Here is a 19,609-nt window from a genome sequence, read left to right as displayed (position 1 = left end):
AACGTGCATGACGAGAATGGCACTGAGCACTTTCTTCCCTTGCGCCGCCCATATTGACACACCATCCGAGGAAGACATCGGAACCTTGATCGGTATGATGCGACTCAAATGGTTCGAGTGTGTGAAGCGAAAGAGCGTGCGACTGAACTTAACCGCATTGAAAAACACGTTCTCGACACCAGGATAGAGAGGGCACTCCTACGCCTACGCTTGGTCCAATCGGGTTAAATTTGGATCCACTTGCAGATATTATCTGGTAGTACTTTTGGCTTTTGTTGTGTAATTATTGGGGTCCTGGTTGTTGAGAAAATCCAAAAAATATTTGCTGCGTTGAACAGAAATTTAATTACATGGTCAATGCAATTAGATGGTGGCGACCGGTATGGGGTCGCAACGGACTGGGTACCATAAGAAAGGCTATCATCTATCAGGTAAATAGCTCCAGACAGAGCCAACGCCCAAATTGAAGAGAAAATAGGCAGACTGTCACTGCTAACGTTCAGATCATTGTGTCTTCTTTGCCTTCACCTTTTGCTCCCTTCGGCGCTTCAGGGCATCCGGAGTGTAGTCGGTGTCAAGGAGGTAGTCCCACCAGCGGAAACTGCTTGAGTAGTTCCCAATGAATTTCTCATGGTGGAGGTCGTGATGATCAGCACCAGCCCAGAAAGGCAAGAAATGGTGAAGACTCCAAGGAAATTCGTAGCCACTGTGGGCATCAACAGCCTGGAACAAGCGCAACACAATCCAGATGTACATAGTGAGAATATGCAGGTTACCGGTGAAAGCACACCAGAGGATCGGGGAGCTGACGGTCCCGAAGCCGAGAATCATCACTTCAATAGGAGAAGCATATTCGGCGGCCAAACCAAATGGTGCGGAATACTGATGGTGAACTTTGTGAATAGCCTTGTAGAGTGGACCCCAATGAAGAGCTCGGTGGAAAAAATAGTGCCAAGTGTCCTCCATCACGAAAAATATCGCAATCTGATATGTCATAGTCCAGGGAGACGGAAAAGGAATCGATGTTGATAGACCGAAGAACTGGGCCATTGGGTGGAAAAGCCTAGAAGAGCCGTTATTACTCAATCGGGCCAGACAGGCAAACGTCGGGTAGAATACCACTCCGTCGAGGGCAGGAACATACCAGATTTGAGGAAGTTCGACGGTGAAGTGGCTCAGAAGCACGAACTTGGCGCAATCCCATTGCTCGCGTAATGAAGGTACTTTGCTCTGAAGCAGAATGTTATTTTCGATGGCGGCTGGAATTGGGTTGATTTCGGCTAGTGCCAGGTGTTAGGCTTGCCACTTACACTTTGAATCTTGTATCTGTTGAAGAAATCCAAGCTATCAATGAAGATCCACGGAAGAGAGCGGCCGAAGTAGAACAACTCGTGGATGAGAAAGGACATGATGCCGGTGGCCAGGACATCGTTCTGCACCCACGCATACCATGCGACCCACAACCTCTCTGCCACGCTCAGGTGGGTATTGGATTTGGTGATATCCTGATATTGGCCCCAATAGGTGCCGGGGGGCAGCACGGTAGAATTCCTAGGAGAAAAAGGGTCAATATGCGACAAATTCCACAAAAGAGTATAATTCAACCACCCAGGGGGAGGGGGTGCAAAAAAGTGGAGGAGATACAGACATTGTGGTTCCTAGCAGGTCTTGAATAAGAGAGAAGAAGCAGGGGCTGAGAGAAGGAGAAGACTATTTCGTGAAAAGGGGAGTACTCCGTAACTAAACAAATAAAGTGATCTGGGGGAGAGTACTATGTGGGGCTCGGATGGCTCCCGGCCCGTCTGTGGCCTGACTTTTGTGTTCCGGCTCCCGGTCTCACCCCTTCGGGGAATGGCCCGCTCTGAGTTATGGCAAGCAGCACTGGTTCTTACAGTATATTTGCAAAATCTGGTAGGGCCAACAGTTTCCGCAGGTGTTACCCGCGCGGGGATACATCATCGCTTTCCGGAGCCGTTCGTCCAGGAGGACGGTGATACATTTCTTGCCCGCGTTATGCAAGGGCTTCAGCAGGGTATAGTTGAGCAGATCCGTAGTGTGGTCGGCGACTAGGTTACAATTGGTATCCGGAACCATGTGCTGCGGCTCGAACGCTTCGACCCAGATTGCGATTTCGTCGAGCCAATGCAAGCCGTCTGTGAAGCCGGGTTTGTACGACGGAAGGTATTCGTACGAAATGCCCATGGCATCGCCAGCGGATTTCCAGAACCTGCCGACTATGAGACCAAACAGCATCATTAACGACCACTCGCAAGACCCGGGAAGTGCGCAGCAATCGTTGCAGTTGGACCAACTTACAAGCACAAAGCTCCATCTCGTTTAGCTTCCTCCATTGGTACTGCTCGATCCAGCGCTTCGGATCCAAGGCCAAGACAGCGAGGGGGTACAGCATGTCGTCGTTGCTGATCTTGCCGGCTTTCTGGTAATGGCTGGGAAGGAAATTCAAGCGTGCGAAAGCGGCATTCGCGCGTTCGCTCTCCGGTGCATTGTCGATCCACTCGGTAAAGAGGCAGCGCGTGTCGGCGTAACGCTACGAGCGGCGTAAGCTTGTGGTCTTCGGACGGATCACTCGGGCTTCATCGGCCCAACATACCTTAGCAGCCTTTATGGGCGTAGAAAGCTGCCAGTCGATCAGCCTCTTCGCAAGCTGCTTATGGCCTCTACATACTGCTGCGTTAAGCGGACATCTACATTCACCCCCTTGAGCATTGACGTTCGATCCAGCTTCCAGCAACTTGATAGCTACAGCGTGCAGTCCTGTAAGACATGCGTAATATAGGTCAGATTCTATGTCCTCCAGTTTACCGATATATCGAAAGCTAGTCATCCTTGATGGCCGATGCACTTAGGAATGACACCTCATGGGAGAAGTCACTAGGATCCTCGACCTGATCGAACTTAACCACCTCGAGGCTTTGCATTCGTCGCAAGAGCTTAATAGTAGACCGATGGTCTAATCCATATGAGCTAATAACCATGCGTTGATGTTCGTCTGGTCGGTAGTAGGTGCATAGATGGTGCTCTGAACTTGAGACTGAGCGAGTATTATCCTTTTAAGGCTTAAAATGGATTTATATGCAACCTTGACCTTCAAGTTTCTTCTAAGATAGCCAAAAGCGTGACTATTAAGGAGTTTTGCAGTAGCTGTATGAATTGGAAGAGATAATGAGCTAAGATTCGTAGCCAGGTGAAGAATTGGCCGAAGGAGCCGTGTGAGAGTTTCCATATGATGAAGCTTATGGAGACGACAACGTCAAGGTCGACTTAAGGCGTGGGCAACGAGTATGAGCGAGAATGGGAGGTGTAAGGACACCGGAAGAGAGGGAAGACGATGCATCTTATAGGAGCTCAACTGGACAGGGCGAAAAAGGAGGGGACTTGGATTTAGCTGAAGGGGAGCCATTTCGGCGTCGTTTTGGTCCCCAGTGGAAACGAGGGGAAGAAGTGTGTATGACTAAAAGTGCTAGGCGGGTGCAGAATAGTGGTGTACGGGTGGAAAAGCAGCCGTTTATGGCCTCAAAAGCGGTCATGTTGGCGTCAATCCCACAGGTTCTCACATTCTAGTTGTAAACTTGACCAACATATCACAACCATGGAGACGTCAAATGCAGCTCTCCAGAACAGAGTAGGCTCTCGTAGATATAATACCTATATATCGAGTATATTTATCAAGTAAGTTGAAAATCGCGGTCGGTCACTAGGTATTATTTAATAGGTGCTGGATGATTAAGTATAAATAGCTACTGTAGTAGAGGAGGATATTAATAGCTTATTAAAGGAGGACGTTGACGAATAATTAATAAGGTTCCTCACTACGTGGAAAATTGCTTCTTAGAATTATAAGCGAGCTCTTCTTTAACCTTAAAAGGAGCCCGTGACTACCTAAGTAATATTTTAGCAGAGCTTTTTAGCGAGAATATCGATGAATCATCACCTCTGGGATGACCAGGGACAAATGCTTGTTACGACTTGAGACACCGCTTCGTTTTATTGGAGCACCGAAAAGCTGACTCGTATTTTTCGGACAGCCCTCAAGTATCTAGGTACTTCGGGCGAAATACGTGATAAAGCAGGAGATTGTCAATGACATCATTCTAGGCAGCCCATAGCTAAGGCTATGTTGGCAGGATCGTGTTGTTTTTGGTTTGTGGCTTCGTATTATCCGGGCAGCATTGCAGTCCGTGCAATTCTTGATTTCTTAGATGCCGACTTCGTATTTCCTTCCCCTCACATGTATAAATAATATAGGAACCTCTGCAAGGGCAATTTTCCTTTTGTTTCCACTGCTCTCCCAGTTGTAACTTGATTACTCGAATAATCAACAGCCATGATGTCCAGCAACATCGACCATCTTGGCATCACTGCCCCGGATGGGCATTTCGAGTCTCTTGTCGAGTGGTATAAGAAGGCCCTCTCTCCACTGGGTTACAAGGAAATCATGAGGTTCCCAGGTATGGTTGGGCTGGGCAGCGAGATTCCTGACTTCTGGATTACCCAGAAGGAGACGCATATTCCTTCCGGGTTCCATTTTGCTTTTACTGCTCCGAGTATGGTGACTTCTCCTAGACTTTCCTCCTATGACTTTCCATTTAAGTTCCTAGGTTATATATTCATAGACTAACCCCAATAGACCGGGCTGCTGTCGACGCGTTTCACACGGCCGCTATCGACGCTGGGGGCACTTGCAATGGCAAGCCTGGGTTGAGACCAGAGTATCATGAGAACTACTACGGGGCGTTCGTTTTGGATCCAATTGGAAATAATGTGGAGCTGGTAAGTCCAGGTACCTTGTTTCTGCATTCCCGTGGCTTATTTGGGGATTCTAGGTTAGCCATTCTCCCGAAAACCAGAAGAAGTAATATGCTCGGACGGAGCCATTGTAGCTGAGAAGTAATTGGGTTACTACCCCGCTACGGCGTGTTCCTATCATTTCTTTTTGTTTCTTTTTAATTTGACTAGTTTTCGTTTCCATTTTTCCTTGCTTGGAGAACGACCCAGCCCGGACGCTAGGGCCAGTTTGGGAGAAGGGATGCTAGTTCAATAGGAAGTCTCTCGTAGTTTAATTCCTATAGTTAGGAGGTGATGTAATTCAAAGTCTGAGGGATGTGAAGATAGAACTCTCGCGATTTAGCGTTCTGTTCTTTAGCACTCTCTTGAGTGGTGTTTCTGGACCGACTATCAGGCCTGCTGAAGTCGTTATATAACTAAAATGTCACATTACACATTCATAAGTGCAGGGCGAAGTGCTTGAAGTGCCATCACCGCGGAATATAATACCCTCAGGAAAGATAAGTGTTTACAACGTAAAGGGGCAAAGAATTAAGTCAGAAGAGACCCAAAATCATTTATTTTATGCTGTAGGCAGCTCAAGCTTATGTACTAATTTCTAGCTTTTAGCAATGTGATTCTCAATACTATGATTGTAATGGATAAACCATGCAAGTCCACAAAGTGGATCATCTCGGTCGCAATTGGAAAATATGTGGGGTATATCCAATTTGCGGGTATAGTGGAAACTCTGGTATGATAACCGGATGGTTATCATAAGTGGTCTTTTTGGTAAACGTTCGTTTATCGGAAGAGTATCCTTGGCGGAGAATTTGGTCCAGAGCCCAAATTCCCTTACAATTCGGGAGTTAAGACGCAAGAGTGGAGTTAAAACTGAATTCGAATATGACTGTACCCTTTGCGTCAGATTATACTTTGCTTTTGTGAAAATAAGTCAAGCTCCAGTTGACATAATCTCTTGCGAGCTGTTTTAGATGTCGCAGATTTTCTTAAGGACCAAAGGCTACCCTCCATTTTACAGCCTGTCAGCTTACAAATGCGAACATGGCAACTCAGTCCCCCAGTCATCCGGATACTCAAGTCGTTGGTTCGACTTACGAGTCCTTCGAATCCAGTTACATGCGGATGGTCATAGAAGCGGACGGAATTTCCTGGCAAGACAACGTTCTTGCTGCAGTAGTTTTCGAAATCAGCTATACCACCGTACTCTTACTACTTGATTGCCGGAAGACAACTCCGTAGGATGCTAGCCACTCTTGGTCACCGCCTGATAATCCCGGCAGTACAGTCTTCGTAATACCTATATTGTCATCAATGAGTCATCGTTAGTACAGTAATATTACATGGAACCGTCCAGAATTGCTTGTAGATCTGGCGAACTGGCAAGATCGCCTGCTAAGCTTCCGTCAGCCACGTTTTGCCTCTTCCTCTCATTCTTCGTGGTGATGATGGTACCATGGTGATGGTTTGATGGTGACGGGATCAGTGAGCCAGCCCACATGTTGATGTGCGTTGCGGCGCGATTGCCGAGCGGTGAGGTGGCCGCCACCGGTGACCACCCATCGCCGTCATATTATAACGTATGATGTTGGAATAAAATACGGCATTATTCCACTCGACCAACACAAAAAACCACGGTTAATGTGTATAGCCTAATGGAGGCCATACCCCAGTTTGACATATGATCTTCGTTCCGTCACTAATAATTTGAAAGCTGATATACAGTGTAAAACGATGCTGTCAATCAGCTTCAATTTGGCAGCACGGTGAAGTGCAGTATATTCAATACACTGTATATATAGTCTTTTCTGGAACAATTCGGCTATGAATTAGGGGTTGCGTGATGGTGCAATCAACGTAGGTTACCAATTCAAAAACAATGTTGAAGTGTATGGTAAAGTATATCCTCCTCCGTAGGCCGGTCGCTCTTGTGTGCAACATTCTCTCGGTTTGAGCTTCACCGCGTGCTCTTTGACGATATTCTGTATCTGTTAGCAGGATATACCGCCGTAAGGTGATGTCACCATATGTTGAATTTATATATGCAGTCCCCTATATATATCTTCAGACCTGTATATTATTGGCGGTGAAATATGGAACGAACCATCAGAATATGTATCAAGGACAAAAACGCTCATACTTTTAATCATTCTCAAATATAATTTTCCGTTGGCATGATCAAACGAAAAGACAGTTAGGAGTACAAAACGCCGATTAGGCTGGGCACTTGCTAGGAATAATGGTCGGTATTAGAGCTCGGCACTAACCGCGGTCTGACCGCTGCGGTGGGGTTAGGTAACCGCGTTTTTCGCGGTTGAGGGTAGGGATTCTCCTGACTGCGGTCGGTTATGCTGCTGCTAGGAACCGCATGTGGTTAACCTTGAGTAACCCGCGGTTTGACAAATAGGTCAAACAACTGGGGGCCAGGGACATGGATATTTCATGCATTTTTGGGGCTGTCATTACCCTTTGTTTCTTAGTTAGGAAAGTCTGCGTGTATTTTTTCGAGGAGCAAGGAGAAATGTGATCTATTTGCAAATTCCCACATTCTGAGCGGATTGACTTGACCTGAAATAGCAGAAGTACCTGGCGCGTCTATCGACGTTTATTTGCACATCGCATGCTGTAGATCACGGGAACCAATTAGCGATACCCTGTATAACCTGTTGTCTGAAACCTGATGACACGGGTGAGAAAAGGGAAACACAATCTATATATCATTGCCGATTTTGGTAACTCCACGCTGTTGGAACATCTACTCATCGGCCAAGACAATATATAGGCTCTTTAGACCACCAGTGAAAATCATGGGCGATTAAGATCCATGAATGGAGCATGTTTCACTTCTCTTGATGCTTTAGTGATGTAGCTATCCATTTTGCCCCATTCCATAGTGTACCGACGAATCCCAACATACTATCATGGCGGTGAACGGATATTGTAACCCCGGTCTCCGCATTTGCTGAGCCCAGCAAAACTAGGTCACTATAAATTAGTGCAAGAGCGCCTACGGCCTTATAGGTTACCGTAGAAGAAATGGCAACGGTGCCTATCTTATTTAGCGCTATTTTTGTTAAAAGGAGACCAATAAGGTCACCCGCAACTAGATAAGCTATGATCTGTAGAAATTCTTCGTGGATGGTCACTTATTTTTTAGTCTGTACGTGAACTATACAGTTCAGTGATATTGTTATCCAACAGAATTGATCATGGTAGACACACCTCCACAGGTACAGATACATTTTCGAAATATTACATCTTCCGGAATGGTTCTAAAAACTTCAAGTTGAAATGGTGAGGCGAGCCCGCAACAGCAGTGGCCATTTTCTGAAACCTATTATGAACACCCACTAAGCGTGCCATAATAACGGGGATCTCAAGTTGCTGGCAGGGCTCAGAAGGCCTTAGCGTGCCCATCGCCGCAAACAGTAGATAGGTACATGACAAGGGTAGTTTGGAGGCCCCGCAGTTCCTATATACAAGTTTGGAGTTCAATGGACAAATCTGAAATACGTTTTGTATCAGCTACGGGAAGGGAGTTCTGAATTTCTTCGGCAAATGCATTGGCAGCTAGTTTGTATGCTTCCACCACCATAGTAGGATGCTGTGTAATATTCAGTGCGGGAACGGCTGGTCTAATGAGGGGTTACTTACCGGATGTGCCCGAACGTCTTCGATGTTGGCCTTTAACCCAACTTTCCCCTGGAAGCCAGGGCTCGAGCCCCCATAGCTTGTTAAGGCGAGGGAAGAAAGTTGCAACGCACTTGTCAATCGCTATAAATCTCTATAGTTACTGGTTTGCTTCAACTTTTCCCGAAAAGAGTCCTCTGGCAGTTACGGCTGGTCCGCCATACGTCTCTCAATTTGGCAGGAAAGTCCATAAAAGAGAAGGACAGCGAGATCGCCGTCTGTAGCGCAGAAAATTGCACTACGCCGCAGGTCCGTCATTGCTAACTACATCCTCATAGCTATGGAATGGTCAATTGTTCCGAAGGTTATTCTCCATAGATCAATAAGCATTATCGTCTTATTAAAATGCCGGTGGATATCTGCATAGTTAGCTGCCCCGCTCCGGGCATTTTGTGCGGCTAAGGTCAAACAAGCAAGTAATTTCCACAATAAGACGACGAGAGACCCTGACTCAGACAAAGCATCATACACAAGATATTCCGCAGATCCTAGAGACCATAGCACTATCACTAGCTTGGTCTCTAACTTAGCTCGTGCAATAATAGCATCATCCACACCTTTCGTATGCAACCCTTGAACTACCTCCTCCATTAGGCGGTTGATGTTGGTGTTGAGTTTGGTGATAGTCGGTGCAACAGTAAAACTTCGTCTTAGGAAGAGAGCAATTGCTACTGATTGAGACATCTCCACGAGCCATTCAAACGCTACGATCAGTTCCAAGACGTTCTCAAAGTCGTCAGTGGACAAGTTTTGCATCAGGGGTGGCTTTTCATCAGAATGACGCCGTCCGATCAAAGGTGTAACTATATCCGGCAGGTCATCACCATAGCGGAAGAAAACACATACTTCAGCGCATAGCATTTGGAGGCGGCAGATGCCTTCGTGGAGTGCATAGGCAGCATCCTCTTCAAACTCGTGGCTCTGACCAGTTTCAGTGGGTGGTAAAAGTGTTCCAAAGAGAAGCAGCGACAATCCTACACGGAATGATTCACCTGCTACAATGTTCGTGAATACCACATGCTTTGCCTTACACCATATAGCACTTACGATGTCCTTAGCCCGCTAGTGAGACTTTGCGATTTCCTTAGCGTCACCGTCACGGACAGCAAATTGCGATCCGGTCGCAATAGCGACCCACTTATACATTTCGGTCAGGGCATTATCGCGCGAGGTAAGTTGTACACATTGTGGTCGGGACCGTGCGTGCTGAAATAACGCATCAAGAATGCTAGCCGTAAGAAACAAACTTGGTACTATAGAAACTGGTGGTTGTGGGGAAGAACCCATTTCCCAACAATTTCGGATACTTGAGAGGATGAGATTGGTTTGAGCAGCCAAGTGTGGATTACGGGTCAATGGCGTTAAAGCTGCTATCCCCAAGGAGTAGCAAGGAGGCATGCACCTTTCCGAAAGAAGTTTCGACATCGGGATATCGAAGATGTCAATATATAAACTCAATCTCTGTGAGCGTCTTTCACGGGACATCATATGGCGGGCTAGACTACACTCGGAGCTCGCCAGAATAGAGGTCGTGGGGAGGACAGCATCTTCGCAGTGCTCGATGACGTCTGGGCCATGGCCAGGTTCGAACTTTTTGGCATTTCGAGAGGATTGCTTGCTCGCGCGCCATATAACTATACAGTCCGTGCCCCGTAGCTTGCACATCGAACACGGCGATAAAGGAAGGTTGTTTGAAATAATGGTACTCAAGGGCAAATCGCATGCCCTTTTCGCTGAGCGGCAACAATCACATGAACGGTTTTTGTCGTCGAATTCTCGCTGGCTTCCGCTCACTCGCGAGGTTATTTGAGGCCGCAGAGAAATTTCCTTTGGCATTTTGACCGGTTTCGGCGGAAGGAGACCTGAGGCTGTCCGGACATTGGGAGAGGTCGAATGGGCCTACGGTATCCAAAGTCCCACCCCTCAGCTGCAGCGACTCTGCCCTGTTAGGCAAGGGGTCGGGGTAAGTTGAACATAATCTACCATCAGGAGAATATGACAAGGGAATTAACCCAGTATCCCCAATGAGCCCAAAATGATTAGCAAAGGCGATCAAGCCCTGGCGCTCTAGCCCGTCTGGAATATGACTGTAACCGTCATCTCTATCGCCAAGCGCGTCGAAAACATTAGGATAGCCAGATATGTTGGCAAGCGCCATATCGTCGATATCCATACCTTTAGTAATACTTCAATTGTCAGGCATGTTGTACCAAAAAAGGTAGAAGTGGATTGCTAGGTGTAATGGACAGACTACGCGACCACGGAGGTTCTTTGCATACGGAGCTCGCGATGCAATGCCTACCTGAATGCGGGGTTGCTACTTACTGACCCGCGGACCCGCGGGTCCCGATTCAAAATTGCAACCGATGGTTCTGGCCGTTCGGTAATGTCAATTCAGGGCAATTTAAGTAACGGTTTGAGGTCCCAAATTCCGGAAAGCCGTGGTTGATAGTTTTGCGGCGTTTAGGTTTTGATTAACGAGACACATGGTAAGTTCGTTCACTTTGAATGTTTCAATAGCTATAAGCTATCGAAGGTTGGGTTCCATTTCTCCCTAATTAGATCATTACCTAAACCTACCTAGACGTTTATTATTGTTTGTATAAAATGTTAATAGATTTGGTTTTTTACCATATGAATACTGTATTTCTATTGAAGGATTCTATTAGTAATGGATTTAGAAGAGAGTTCGTTTTATTAGGTATACTTGCCATAAGTTGTAGAAATCCTGTAGTTTCTGCTGTGTTTTTAGTAGGCTTGTTTGTTAATGTTGCAAGTTTACCAATTAGAGTAGGATTGATTTTACAGGATTGGCCTTTTCTCTGCGAGTTGAAAATCGGTGCTCCAAAATGGACCGATATCCAAGGAAACTGTGGCTGCGCACCACACCAGATCTGGGGACTCCACGGGCTAAAAGTTTCCGCCGAGCCTAGCCGTACTGACGGCAATGAATTAACTTAAACGAAAGCTTTAGACCAGGTACGAAATACCTATTATCCTTCGCTCATTATAGGCTGATCCTTGTTATAGGCCTAAGGGAACACGATCGTTATTGTGTATTTGGGACTATATATATCGCCTCTGTGCGACTAGGATACTGAGATATAGAACACACATACTAGTAGCGGTTTATTGAGCAGCGCGGGGTTACGAAGTGGTGTTAAAGTAGTTATACCATCTATTTCATGGATTAGTCGTAGTGCACGTTGCTATAATAGAAGCCTTAGCAATGAGCCGGAATAGGGATATCGGTGTTATCTATATCACTCCATATGTTATCTATGAAGTAGCCTAATCGCCCTTGGAACAACGATAGCATAGGGAATCCCAAAGTTAACCGCTAAGAATTAGAGCTCTGTCGTGCATGCTCTCGGAATAGGCCTAGTTATATCTTCTCGGTTATTGCCTTTCTGATCTAGGAGCATGTCATCGGTGTCTCGTGCTTTCTACTAGATACTACGAGATGTGGGTTTCCCGTTATAAGAATATGATATAGTAGCTGTCGAGGGGTTCCTAGGAAGCTTCGGAACTGCCTAGACTCTTATCGGCTCGAGATAATATGCCTAGTTGAATGGGTGGTAAGTTGGTCGAGGGTAAAGTGATCCCTAGATTAGAGGTTAGGGTATAAGATTTATTTTATTTTTAGTACACGTCCTAGTCATATTTAATATGGGGCAAATCTTTTCCTAGTTAACTCTAGAATGCTAGGGCCCTTCGACGTAAGTTATAGGAAAAAGGTAGCTTCGCACGACCGTGGAATCGTGAGAGGGACCGTCAATTAGCGGTAAGGCCCTAAATTATCCACAAATGAGTTTCGATGAACCATTAGAACGCTCGCTCGGTGAGAGATGCGGCTATTATGAATGATTGAGTGGAAGGTCACCCTCAATAACAGAATAGTTGCAAAGGATATATAATAAGACCTTGTTCTAACCTCTTAGTTTTACTGGAGGCTTGTCCTATAGCCGAAGCTGAATGAGCTGCTTTTTCGAAAGTACCCACAACGGAATCTCGAGTAGGATGACAGGTCCGTTGTCGTTTCAGCCACACGGCAGAACGGCCTCACTCGGTAAGGCGAGTCATGGATGGCCGTGGCCGCCGACTTCTAGAGTTAATTAGGTAGCAACCTGGGTCGCATAGCAATGATTGAAAGACTCATATCTGCGAGGGTTATTCCACAATCTCTAGGCGTTCCGTACTTTGAAGGTTTGGCTGCTGGGGTCTGAATGAAACGAAGGTCGCTGTCAAGGCCAGGGAATGGCATAGCGGCTATAGGCAAACCTTCCCTCGGTTACTTTTGTCCGTGCTCTAAATGGTAAGCAACGACGTTAAGGATACAACACGAGGAAATGGACACAACACAACATTAATTCTACCGCTTCCGCGCCTCGGCTCAAATCGGGAGCCGGGTCCCGCGGGCCCCTAGTTTACCCCATCATGGCGTAGTGATTCGCAAGGGGCGGCCACTGTATCGGCCAATAAGGTGTCCCAATATACCTTGTCGTGGATTGTCGTTACACCGAGTAGTATGACTTGGCTGCAACAATACAGGATGATGGGCGAGGTTGTATGGAAGTGAGATTAATTCAACAAAAGTGCCCCATCTTAGTATAGCTAGTATTTTATCTCGGATTGGAGGCATGATTAAGTGACAGGCCATTGTAGATAGTGCACTACAAAGCAAACGTTCCGCCAGCAAGGACGCGGCTTGCAGATAGCCTAGGAATAAGAGTCATTTCTTTGAACCTTGGCGATATTTTAAATTCCACATTTCGAAAGTAGCTAGGTAGAACAGAAGAAATGAATTATTTGCCCGAATGATATTTATCCGCCATACTGGTCGTTATTCACCCCCTAAACCGACTCAATTATCTGATCCCGCGGGCACCCCAGCTTTTCCATGCACTTGAAGAACGCGTCAGGTTCAGCCCAATCCTCCGGACAATACACACCGACACGCCCCTGCTCCTCATGGTCAAGAGCCAATAGGGCAAAAGCAGCGCAGGACGCTCCAATTGAAGTTGCCATGCTTTGTCCCAATGGCGAGTCCTTTTGCAAATTGCGGGTGCGCTTGATGACCACTGCGGGGTGTCCATTGCGGGTGCCAACACCTCGAACAAGCATACCAGAGTGCGGGGGCGCTTTCTTCCCTCGCATAGAGTTCAGTAGAAAACCCAGGGCCTCGCCTGTTGTACATTGGCCTTTGCGAACTTGACCAACCATGCCCCAGAGGGCGAAGTTTGCCGGTTTCAGTGATGAGACGCTGTGGGACGCCAGCTGATAAAGCTGGTTCAGGGTGATGTTGCCATTCTGGAACTGCGCAGCAACTGCGCTGAAGATGTCACTCCAGCTCGCAAATGGTTTGCTTTGGATGTGCTGTAGAAAGTCCACGGCGGCATCCATAGACAGGGCACCGGAACTGACCGCGGCACCTAGTCCCCGTGCAAGACCATTAAATGGTGCCGGATTTAAAGCGCCTAGTGTGCGAATTCGGCCCACATTAGGAAATCGGCGAGGGAGTGTTACTGGCTCCGGGTGGATGCTTTCGTAGAAAAGCTGATTTGAACCTCCAGCAAGAGGGGCATGAGATGTCTCAACCCAGTTCTCATGGACTGTTGCCTTCCCATCGGCCCAAGTCAGACAAGGTCCCCCAGTAATGTCCATAACATGCTCGAGGACCTCTCTACCAAGTTCTCCGCCTTCCTCACTAACGAGCCAGCAGATATCGATGGACTCAGCATTATCGAGTTCTTGAGATATCTCGGCAGCGAGAAGGTTTGTCATACCAGGAGAGGAGCCGCAATTTATGTAGCAAGGAATTCCGGCGTGCTTTGCCCGCTCGTGTAGGCTCAGAGACACCTGTGTGCTGTGGACGTCGTCGGAATAGTCGAGATATGGCACCTTCGCATCGATGCATGCGGTGATCACCAGTTCAGAGGTCCGTTGGTACGGCTGTGCACCCTGGATTACAAGGCCGGCGTCGGCAATCGCGGCGCGGAGTTCTTCAGGGTTGAATATGTCCACAGCCCCTGTAGTAACATCTCTACCGGGCAACTTGGCAGCGACATCTCGAAGGGAATTCTGGTTGGCATCGAGGAGAACGATTGGGCGATCTGTTGCTTTGGCGAAGATTTTGATAGCTTCACCGCATATCGCATCTGCAGCACCGACAAAAATGACAGGCTTCTGCACGTTGGAGTTTTCACCCATGTTGAGCAATTTGCTTTGATTGTTTATTTGGTTCTAGATGGAGATAGCCTAGCTGTGACATTCGATTTATGCACGACTAAACTTAAAGTGGCATTTCATTTCAAGAATCCATGCGTGTTTTTAAACACATCATAGACTGTTGCCAAGGCATGTTGCAAGCTGACCCGCGGCTCCGAGGTCGATATCGTGGGTGCCGAATATCATGCTCCAAAAATTGTAGCAAGTTTTTCAATGATCCGAACAATGGGCGACGATGACATAAATTAGATCGATGACGGCAATGTTCGGAGCCGCGAAGCCGCGGAGCTGCTGCGGTCCTAACACAGGCCGTCAAGACTTCCTAAAGCAGGAAGGAACCTTTGGCAGGATCACGTGATCATACACGAGAGTGGAGGGCTGGCGGTGCCCCGGATGAAGCTCAATTTCTCCGTCTGAATATCGCATAAATAACAGACCCTGATCCTTTAGTATCAGATAGATATCCTTCATACCCAGCCAAAACATAACGTCAGAGTCTGTTTCCATTTTCAATCCCCAATATGGCCAACTCGGATCTCCCACATGAGCTTTTGCTCAAGCTCGCCAGCCAAGTCATTCAAGACCCCGGGATTCCAGTCCCGAACCCGACTGTTTCAGCCTGGCAAGAGCCTGCGCATCCATTCGCGACTATCCAGTCGAAGGACCTACCTAGGTATACTGATTGTGCAATCATTGGATCCGGTATCACCGGCTGCAGTGCGGCCAAGACAATCCTTGAAAGCGATCTGGGGTTCGATAAGAAGGTCACCGTGTTTGAAGCTCGTTCTTTGACCACCGGCGCTACAAGTCGCAATGGAGGATTTTAATTGAGCCATGCCCCTCAGTTCTATGAGCGCTTTGCGGACGCGTACGGTGCTGAGGCAGCAAGGGAGATTGCTGAATTTGGCGATTTCAACCTGGAAGAGGTCGTTCGGATTGCTAAAGAGGAGAATCTCGAAAATGTTAGCGAAATTAGAGACGTCACTACGATTTCTAGCTTTGACGACAGGGAGGGCTTCGACGCTGCTACTCGGTCTGTTCAAATGTACGAGGAAGCTGTTCCTAAGTCTAGAGGCAGATATAAAGTCCTCGAAGGGGAGGTGGCGGAGAAGGTACGAAACTTTATGGAGAGCTTGACTCACACTCCGGCGCAGTTCTAACCACCTTCGATAGGGATATCATCTCAAGAGCTCGAAGGGCGCTTTAGTGGTGAAATCAAAGGTGTTTTGGCCGTATCGGCTGGTGACAAACATCATTCAACGCCTTCTTGAACGTCACCCAGATCGTTTCTCTGTCGAGACCATGACAGCCGTCACTTCGATCACTATCTCTAGCGATGCCGTGACTGCCTATCCATATGTGCTCACTACACCCCGCGGGACCGTCAGAGCCGCCAAGGTCTTCCACTGTGTGAATGGTTTTACCGGCCACCTTCTGCCCAAGCTCAGGGGCCCTCTCTTCCCCTGTCGACTTTCCATGTCAACGCAAAAGCCTGGGCCCCAGTGGGGGAATGTTCCGTATTCTTGGCTCTTCCATTCGAAGCAATCGTGGGACCCGAATACTACCTTGGTCGAGCAGGGCCTTTACTGGATGCAACAAAATGCACAGACCGGAGACCTTTTTGTTGGAGGTGACCTGCAGAGACTGGACGACTTTTTGTCCCCCGACGATTCAATCATCAGTGCGGACGCTGTGGGTAATCTGACCAATCTACTTCCAAAGAAAATTTTCACCGAGGGCTGGACCAACGAAATCACCAATACTACGCTATCTTCTACGACTGCAATCCAGAGGGTCTGGTCTGGCATTATTGGGATGACTGCTGATCAACTCCCCATTGTGGGAAGTGTTCCCAGTAGCGTGAGTGACAGGAAGGTTGAAGGGGGAGAGTGGGTCGCTGCGGGCTTTAACGGATATGGCATGTCTCAAGCCTGGCTGTCTGGTCAGGCTATCGCGCTAATGGCATTGGGACAGCCGAAGCCTGACTGGCTCCCTGAGGTGTACTTGAGTAGTGAGAAACGTTTGACGGACAAGGCGAGAATGGGTGATGAGGCGGCGCTGGCTTCCTTCTTCAATAGATAAGGACAGATGTGGACCTTTGATGATATTAAGCCCTAAATTAGACGTCAAAGACATGGGCCACAATAGTTGAGGATACAGGATCTCCGTAGCAAAGACCCCACTATAGGTTTCGCAGAATACTATGGAACAAACATGGGTCTCCACAACCCTGCCCTAACATTGTTCGTAGAAGATCTGCCAGCAGGCTTATGTCCAGGCCCCTCTCAACCCGCCCTTTCCTTTCAGCTCGGGCGCCGTACTTGCCCCACCCAGGCGTGTTCCGCTGAACTGCCCATACCCAGGCCAGCGGACTGATAACCATTTCTCTTTATGCTTTGCTATTGGGCTTGTGACTCGTTCTTGGAGGCAAGGTTATCAGATTGAATAGAAGACTCGGTGATGCAGCAAATAGCGACTGTTCGTTGCGGGGTCCGAACCCGCTCGGCAGCACCGGGCTCTCCCTACTATCCCTCGATAGCAGTGGCGTGCGCGGGCTGTCGACCCTGTCCATCCTGAAAGAGTTGATATTGAAGGTAGTAGGTACGGTGCAGGGTAACGCGCGATATCCTGTCTTCAGTCTTAAGACTTCTCACCTATATCACCCGCACTTACCCTAGAGTGCCGCTTAGGTGCTAAGGGCACATTGAGTATTGGCCGTGTAGAATATATAGCTTAAGTACGGCCAAGCAGACGGGAAGCCCTGTTCTCCACACCCTATGGTCGTATATATCAGGCTTCTACCGGGAAACGATTAAGAGTGTATAATGGACTGAAAATCAATATGAACGGGACAATGCTAAAGTTAAATTAGTTAGGCATCCTAATCTCTACTAAATGTTCTATCTAGAGATCGGGGTACTATAGGCCCGTACGTTAATCACTCTACGCTTTTCTCCCTTAGGTATAGTGTAGGTAGGGGCTAGACATTTATATGAGTCAGATGGTACAAACGGTAGGCAGTGCGGGCGAAGAAGTGAAGACGGAGTCGGATGAAGCTACGTACAAAAGATGCATTGGCTCGTCATGAAGAGCCTTCAAAGCCTGGCGTTGAGCGCAGACCTCTCGTCCTCCTCGTCAAACCGCATGACAAACATCTCATCAGGGTTGGTCGGCCGGCCAAGCCGCACCGTTGCCTCTCTACGGGCATGGTCGTAGATGATATTGAACAGAGTCGCGCCTCTGCTCTTGCCTTCCTCGTAAGCGCGGCAGATGCTAAAGGGATAATTGTCTTCGTCCGCCCAGAGCTGGGCAAATGCCTGTTTGGTGCCGTCGAACCCGTCGAGGAGGAACTCCATACGCTGGTGGCGATTCCACGAGTCCGGTAAGGGATCGAGCTCTTTCTCATTTTCGCCGTGCTGAAGCAAGCAGTGGTTGGTGTGCACCATCCTACCATTCGCGTCGAGCACCTGCTTTCGGATGCTGGTGGGGGAGAATTCCAGACCAAATGCCTCGTGCCCATTGCCCACCATGATAAAAGCGCTGGCGGCCATTCCGCCTTGCTCCACGATCCGGTCATAGGCCTGGGAAGGAGAAGTGCTTTCGAGCGCTATGCGGAGGGCAATATGCGAAGGAACTCCGGTGGGTCGAAGACCCTGAAGGTGAAGGGCGTTGTAATTGACGGCGACCCCCGCACTGTTAAATCCAACCTTCCCGATGATTCCAGCCTCGGTTATGAATTTGATGGTGGGAAGTCCGGCCTGACGGATCGTTAACCGGATCAGGTTCTCTTTGGTGGCGGAAAAGAACTTGAACAACCAAATTAGTCGGCGCAAATTCGATGGAATAAAATGGGGAGGTAAAATCTCTTAACGTACATCCCAGTTTTGGCCCTGGAGGGCTCCATTTGGAAGTTGACAATAGGCGGTGGTGCAGCCATCACGGGCTGCCTTGAGCCCGTATGCAAATTCCGTGCGGGTATTAAGCATGACAATCTCGGAGACATCGCGTTCAGCGCCCTTTGCAATACCTGGTTTTTCGGGGGTCATCGGTCAGCATTGGTGCAGAAAATGTAGGAAAGACCGAAGTGGCACTCACCGCGAATCTCCTCGTAGTATTTGGGCCATCTTTCCTCGATCACGCGCCCCAGTTGTGAAAGTACCTGTTTAAGCTCTTCGTCCGTCTTCTTCGTTTTCCCTCGGATGAGATCGACGGCGAAGTCAATGCTTCTGGCTATCACGGCTTTGGCAGCAGAGCCATGTTTGTAGCCGATCTGGATCAGGTCAGAGCTCGGAAGATTCAGAAGGAAAAAATCTGGTATTCAGTGCAGCACTTACTTCAAAGGGAGTGCCTTGACAGAGGATGTGAAGCATTTCTGCTGCGGGTTGGAAGATGGGTAAACAACTGAGGTCTGGCTAACGGAGATGACAAACGCGTCCTGGGGATGATCATGCAGGCGGAACTGCATGCTGAGATTTATATTGGCCGTAGCCACCAATCTGGGACCATAGCATGACACTGATGGGACATCAACTGGGGTACCTCGAGTATCCCTGCTGCATCCGCCTAGTCTTGCCGAGGAGCTGGATTGAGCATGGATGCCAAGTTTCGTCGAGAACGGTGAAGCGCATTATTGACTGACCTTTTGCGTGAAGAGGGTTCACCACGGAGGCGATAACAGCCAGCCTGGACATGCCAAGACAGGAATAGAAATAGCACAACTCTGTAGAGCTTTTTGCCCGGATGGTAAACAATGATCGAGCCAATAGCAATCGTCCAGACTAGATAGAAAGCAGGTGGGCCTATCACTTGGTTCCTATTGGGTTGCCTGGGTTGCCTGAAAGCTTGGCTGCAGCCCAGGCTAGTGCCTGCCCCACGGCCCCACGGG

General features: G+C 48.2%; 8 protein-coding genes across 8 annotated transcripts; 2 read left to right on the top strand and 6 right to left on the bottom strand.

The window, feature by feature from the left end:
- Positions 1–373: 373 nt before the first annotated feature.
- N7489_000243 (sterol desaturase family protein) lies at positions 374–1,718 on the bottom strand. Its single transcript, XM_056705998.1, has 4 exons — positions 1,649–1,718; positions 1,311–1,551; positions 1,145–1,230; positions 374–1,063 (listed from the first exon to the last, which is right to left on the bottom strand). Coding segments are annotated over exons 1-4 (888 nt in total). The 5' UTR covers positions 1,651–1,718; the 3' UTR covers positions 374–504.
- Positions 1,719–1,771: 53 nt separating this feature from the next.
- On the bottom strand, positions 1,772–2,773 carry N7489_000242 (uncharacterized protein; the record flags this gene model as incomplete). The annotated part of the gene is made up of 4 exons (XM_056705997.1): positions 1,772–1,881; positions 1,941–2,234; positions 2,317–2,548; positions 2,612–2,773. 4 exons carry the CDS (start codon positions 2,771–2,773, stop codon positions 1,772–1,774), a joined length of 798 nt encoding a protein of 265 aa, XP_056570299.1.
- A 1,572-nt stretch (positions 2,774–4,345) lies between these two features.
- N7489_000241 (VOC family protein) lies at positions 4,346–4,877 on the top strand (the record flags this gene model as incomplete). The annotated part of the gene is made up of 3 exons (XM_056705996.1): positions 4,346–4,565; positions 4,649–4,791; positions 4,845–4,877. 3 exons carry the CDS (start codon positions 4,346–4,348, stop codon positions 4,875–4,877), a joined length of 396 nt encoding a protein of 131 aa, XP_056570298.1.
- A 3,181-nt stretch (positions 4,878–8,058) lies between these two features.
- N7489_000240 (uncharacterized protein) lies at positions 8,059–8,754 on the bottom strand (the record flags this gene model as incomplete). The annotated part of the gene is made up of 4 exons (XM_056705995.1): positions 8,059–8,278; positions 8,307–8,410; positions 8,461–8,569; positions 8,645–8,754. 4 exons carry the CDS (start codon positions 8,752–8,754, stop codon positions 8,059–8,061), a joined length of 543 nt encoding a protein of 180 aa, XP_056570297.1.
- A 6-nt stretch (positions 8,755–8,760) lies between these two features.
- Positions 8,761–10,669, bottom strand: N7489_000239 (Zn(II)2Cys6 transcription factor domain-containing protein; the record flags this gene model as incomplete). Its single annotated transcript, XM_056705994.1, has 3 exons — positions 8,761–9,558; positions 9,601–10,289; positions 10,339–10,669. The coding sequence occupies 3 exons, from the start codon at positions 10,667–10,669 to the stop codon at positions 8,761–8,763; spliced, it is 1,818 nt and encodes a 605-aa protein (XP_056570296.1).
- A 2,681-nt stretch (positions 10,670–13,350) lies between these two features.
- On the bottom strand, positions 13,351–14,706 carry N7489_000238 (saccharopine dehydrogenase family protein; the record flags this gene model as incomplete). The annotated part of the gene is made up of 1 exon (XM_056705993.1): positions 13,351–14,706. The coding sequence occupies one exon, from the start codon at positions 14,704–14,706 to the stop codon at positions 13,351–13,353; it is 1,356 nt and encodes a 451-aa protein (XP_056570295.1).
- A 539-nt stretch (positions 14,707–15,245) lies between these two features.
- N7489_000237 (NAD(P)/FAD-dependent oxidoreductase) lies at positions 15,246–16,806 on the top strand (the record flags this gene model as incomplete). Its single annotated transcript, XM_056705992.1, has 3 exons — positions 15,246–15,494; positions 15,570–15,836; positions 15,898–16,806. The coding sequence occupies 3 exons, from the start codon at positions 15,246–15,248 to the stop codon at positions 16,804–16,806; spliced, it is 1,425 nt and encodes a 474-aa protein (XP_056570294.1).
- A 1,013-nt stretch (positions 16,807–17,819) lies between these two features.
- On the bottom strand, positions 17,820–19,094 carry N7489_000236 (acyl-coenzyme A:isopenicillin N acyltransferase (acyltransferase); the record flags this gene model as incomplete). The annotated part of the gene is made up of 4 exons (XM_056705991.1): positions 17,820–18,530; positions 18,600–18,751; positions 18,820–18,994; positions 19,059–19,094. The coding sequence occupies 4 exons, from the start codon at positions 19,092–19,094 to the stop codon at positions 17,820–17,822; spliced, it is 1,074 nt and encodes a 357-aa protein (XP_056570293.1).
- Between the last annotated feature and the right edge of the window lie 515 nt (positions 19,095–19,609).

The sequence above is a fragment of the Penicillium chrysogenum genome (genome assembly GCF_028827035.1).
Source record: "Penicillium chrysogenum strain IBT 35668 chromosome Unknown utg000001l_segment0_segment0, whole genome shotgun sequence".
NCBI classification, from domain to species: domain Eukaryota; kingdom Fungi; phylum Ascomycota; class Eurotiomycetes; order Eurotiales; family Aspergillaceae; genus Penicillium; species Penicillium chrysogenum.
Note: the sequence above shows the minus strand (reverse complement) of the source record. Positions and strands in the feature narration are given on the sequence as shown.

Excerpts from the sequence above, each read along its gene's own strand:
- N7489_000243 (XM_056705998.1), bottom strand. Across the intron at positions 1,231-1,310 it reads ACAGATACAAGATTCAAAGT|AGCAAAGTACCTTCATTACG; the intron begins GTAAGTGGCAAG and ends ATTCTGCTTCAG. Across the intron at positions 1,064-1,144 it reads GTCGAACTTCCTCAAATCTG|GCTTTTCCACCCAATGGCCC; the intron begins GTATGTTCCTGC and ends CGGCTCTTCTAG.